General features: G+C 32.2%; 1 protein-coding gene across 1 annotated transcript; it reads left to right on the top strand.

The window, feature by feature from the left end:
* The first annotated feature begins 383 nt into the window (after positions 1 to 383).
* Positions 384 to 1,436, top strand: LOC115723838 (protein FAR-RED IMPAIRED RESPONSE 1-like). The gene has a single exon (XM_030653306.2). It carries the CDS (start codon positions 384 to 386, stop codon positions 1,434 to 1,436), a length of 1,053 nt encoding a protein of 350 aa, XP_030509166.2.
* The last annotated feature ends 2,952 nt before the right edge of the window (positions 1,437 to 4,388 follow it).

The raw sequence follows: 4,388 nt of genomic DNA on the forward strand, positions 1-4,388 counted from the left end.
AAAATGGGAAGCATTCTACGAAATGTACGCGAAACGGATGGGTTTCGGCACAAGAAAAGACGATGTACGACATTCTCATGGGGTCATTGTAATGCGGAGGTGGGTTTGTTGTTCCGAGGGTTCGAAAAAAATCGCATCACCGGACATACCAAGAAAAAAAAAGACCTCATGATGTCACTAGAATCGGATGTCAGGAAGCATTGCGTATTTTACTCACACAACCATGTAACACTTGGAAATGCAAAGAGTTCAGCACAATACACAATCACGAGCTGGCTACATCGAGTGAGGTACAATTTTTGAGATCATATCGAGTTGTGTCCGATGGGTTGCTTGCCCAAGTTAGGTCGATGAACTCCGTAGGAATTAAAACTGCCAACATAATGTCTCATGTTGCTTTGCAAAGTGGAGGTTACGAGAGAATGCCATGTGAACTTCGAGATATGTACACCAGGGTTGCTGGTGCGAAGCGAGAAGAAAAGATAGAGACGAACTCAGAAGGGGCGCTGGGATTTCTTGATTGTCTCGCAGAGAAGGATCCAAATTTCTTCGTTGTCTATCAGGTTGACGAGGAGAATCGATTGGCTAACTTATTCTGGGCAGATGGAAACTCACGCGTGGACTATGTGGCTTTTGGGGATGTACTAGGATTTGACACAACCTACATGACAAATGAGTACAATAAGCCCCTCACTGTTCTCATTGGCGTCAACCACCATTTCAACACATGCATCTTCGGGTTTGCTGTCCTCCTCCACGAGAAGCTTCCATCATATTGTTGGCTACTTCAAAAATTTCTAGAATACCATGGAGATAAGAAGCCAAATGTTGTAGTTACTGACCAAGATGTGGCCATGAAACAGGCTATCATGGAACACATGCCAGATGTTACACACCGTCTATGCGCTTGGCATCTCAATACAAATGCTTCCAAAAAGGTTAAAGATCCGATCTTCTTAAAAACATTTAAGGATCTGATGTACAACTACTACGAGGAGGAAGAATTTGAAGCAAGATGGTTAGACGTCATCCAAAGCCAACAACTAACAGATAATGAATGGTGTCAAATAACATTCGAGTCAAGACAACAATGGGCAGAAACTTATTTAAGGGGTTCATTCGTTGCAGGAACGAGAACCACACAACGTTGCGAATCGATCAACTCTGCTCTAAAAAATTTTTTAGAGAAGAATTATTGCTTGTGTGAATTTGTAACAACCATAGATATGACAGTCTCAAAGCTCAGACACAACGAGACTGCAAATGACTTCAAAAGCAGATGCGCTCGACCTCACCCACCTAATCCTACATGCTTGACCACGTACTACAACCAATGTGCTGAATTCTACACAAGAACTATGTACCACAAGGTTGTTGAGCAGCTTGATTTAGAGAATAATTATTTTGTCATAAGTCAGGAGCAGGAAGGAGAGTGACAGATATTCACCATTGCAAAGTTTCAGCATCCGGAAGTCCAATACCGAGTTCATTACTGTGAAGGCCGACGAGCACTACACTGTAGTTGCATGCTCTATGAAAGTCAGGGGTACCCTTGTAGACATTTATGGGCTACAATGAAAAGATTAAACATGAGAAGAATACCTAATTCTCTTCTCATGAAGCGATGGAGCAAATCCGCGAAGACAAATCTCCACCTACATTTTTACCCGCCAGCACAACCATAACAACACATTTATGAGATGGCTAGGTTTGGATCTCTCAGTTCACTAACTTATAACTTCACTTTCTATGCAGCAAAATCAAAAGATTCGTACAACCGTGCAAAGGAAGAGATTGAACGGCTAACCCTAATGTTCAAGGAAGAATTTGAGTTGAGTTCCAATCCGGAAGGAGAGACGCCACAACCTGGAAGATATCGTAACAACCCCAACATTATTAAAGACCCCAAAGTTGTGAGAACAAAGGGTACGGGAAATCCAAGGGAAGGACCAAACGGGGAGCAGATCCCAAGAAACTCAAGACATTGTCGCATTTCTCGCTCATCAGACCATGATTATCGACGGTGCCCAAATTGTCAACATAATACTGGATCTCAGGGGCAACAACCTCCAAACAATCAACCAACATCCGACTCATTCAATGACCACTCCAACGCGTATTTCCCGGAACCGACTTTCTCCACACAACAGTCATACTATGATCATTCATATAACTAGCTATTTTTAACCATTGTTGTTTTAACGTTTATGACTCTAATTATTGCTTCAAAAATTATCGATTTATATACTTTATGACTCTAATTATTGCTTCAAAAATTCTACATTTATATACTTCTTGTTATGTTTAGTGTGTTTAAGGTAATTTTCTCATCTTGAACAAATCTCAAAATTATTATTGACGAACAACTAAATTATTTTAGGCAAAAAAACTCAATATTATAAGGTGAAAAAATATATTTTTGTGGTAATTTTTAATATACGAAATAATTAAAATAAAAAAAAATTACACAAACTTAAAACTCAATGGATAACAACAAATAATTTCATGACTTAAAACAAATTTTTCTAAACAATATACTACGAAACGTAAATGAACGTACTCGGTACGTGAAATTTTGTACTCGGTACGTGATATTTTGTACACTAATTTTACTAAACATCACGCAGAAATAAGTAATGTACACGGTACTTGATATAATGTACTCAACTACCATCCCACAAATACATAGATGATATGAATGAATGAAAATACAAAAATAGCCTCAATCCGACAACATGGACCCACTGCCTACAATATTTTTGTACTATTAACTTCCAGGAACAGTGACGTATGTTGTACCTTTTCGTACTATAACTAACACCTACAGTAAATTGATTGTACCTTTTTTGTACCTTTCTATTTTTTAATTAAAAAAATAAATTCACAAACGATTAACACACCTACAACAACCGGTTACCACCTAAATTAAAAAAAATTAAAAAAACATTTTCAGGTACCGTGGAACCCACCTGCCATACAACAAATTGCAATATGTGTTTTCCACATATGGGCACAAAATCAGCTGCATATATAAATAATAATAAGATGTACTTATTTTTTTTTTTATAGTTATGTATATATCTATTACCTTAATAAAAGTGGCAATATCTTTAATCCTTAAGTAATTAAATTATCAAAAACTACTTTTATTCTCAACATTAAGTAAAGGATTTGGTTGTTGTATATTATCAAAATCACTTTTTTTTTTTTTTTTATTATTATTATTATTATTATTATTATTATTATTATTATTATTATAATAATAATAATAAGTATAATTATTATTATTTGTTGTTGTTTTTAAAGTTCACATTATTATATATGCTATAATTTTGTAATAAATCTATAACAATTAAGTGATTAGGAAAATGTGTATTTGATAATAATTTGGTGGTTATTTAAAAAAAATTGTGGTTATCTATAATTACAATCACATAATTTTTGAATTTCATATATTTTATAAATATAGTAGACATCTAATAATTTTCTCAATAATTTACATTTTCAAAAATAATATTTAAACAGTTAAATACACACTTATTTTTTTATTATTATTTACAACAAAATAATTAAATCGTTAGTAACAATTTCGCATAAACTTATTTTTTATAGTAATAAAAAATTAGAAAAATCCAATATATTTGATATAATTAATTAATTAAAAAATAATAACTAAATAAAACTATCAAAAAAATAGTATTAATATCATAAAAGTAACTTCATCCAACTTAAAAATACATTTATAATAAAACTGATTGTTAAAACAAAAAGTAATAAATTTTCAATTATGATTATTTTATTTTATTTGTTTTTTTATCAAATATTTTGGTCTAATCTATTTCATATTTTAATAATTAAAATATGGGCTAATGTTTTAATCATATGTTGACAATAAACACAATATATATTTTTTTAAGTGAATTTTAATTAGTTTCAATTAAGTTATAAATAGAAAATTATTGGCAAAAGTAGATAAATATAGTGCAATTTTGTAGGAGAAATAAGATTTTATCCCTCAATACTATTACAATTGTAAATTTTGGATTTCTAAATTGTTGTTCTCTTGCAAAAATTGTAAGGTTGTTCATCCGATCTAACCCGTACTTTTTTAGTCAAATAACATTTCATCCGCACTAAGTGTGGATTTCATATTTTGGATCCAATCCGATCCGCATAGCCGTTTAAATCCAATCCAATCTAATCCGCAATAGTACAAATTAGATCGGTTATTTTTTTTAAATGAAAAATTATTTAATATTTCATAGAAAAAAAATTAAAAAAAAGACTATTGTTTCTTATCTCCAATAATAATCTATTTCCATCTCCATTTATATACAAATCAAACCAATATACATATATGTCAATATATATGTACTTATCTTTAGATT

The sequence above is a fragment of the Cannabis sativa genome, chromosome 9 (assembly GCF_029168945.1).
Source record: "Cannabis sativa cultivar Pink pepper isolate KNU-18-1 chromosome 9, ASM2916894v1, whole genome shotgun sequence".
NCBI classification, from domain to species: domain Eukaryota; kingdom Viridiplantae; phylum Streptophyta; class Magnoliopsida; order Rosales; family Cannabaceae; genus Cannabis; species Cannabis sativa.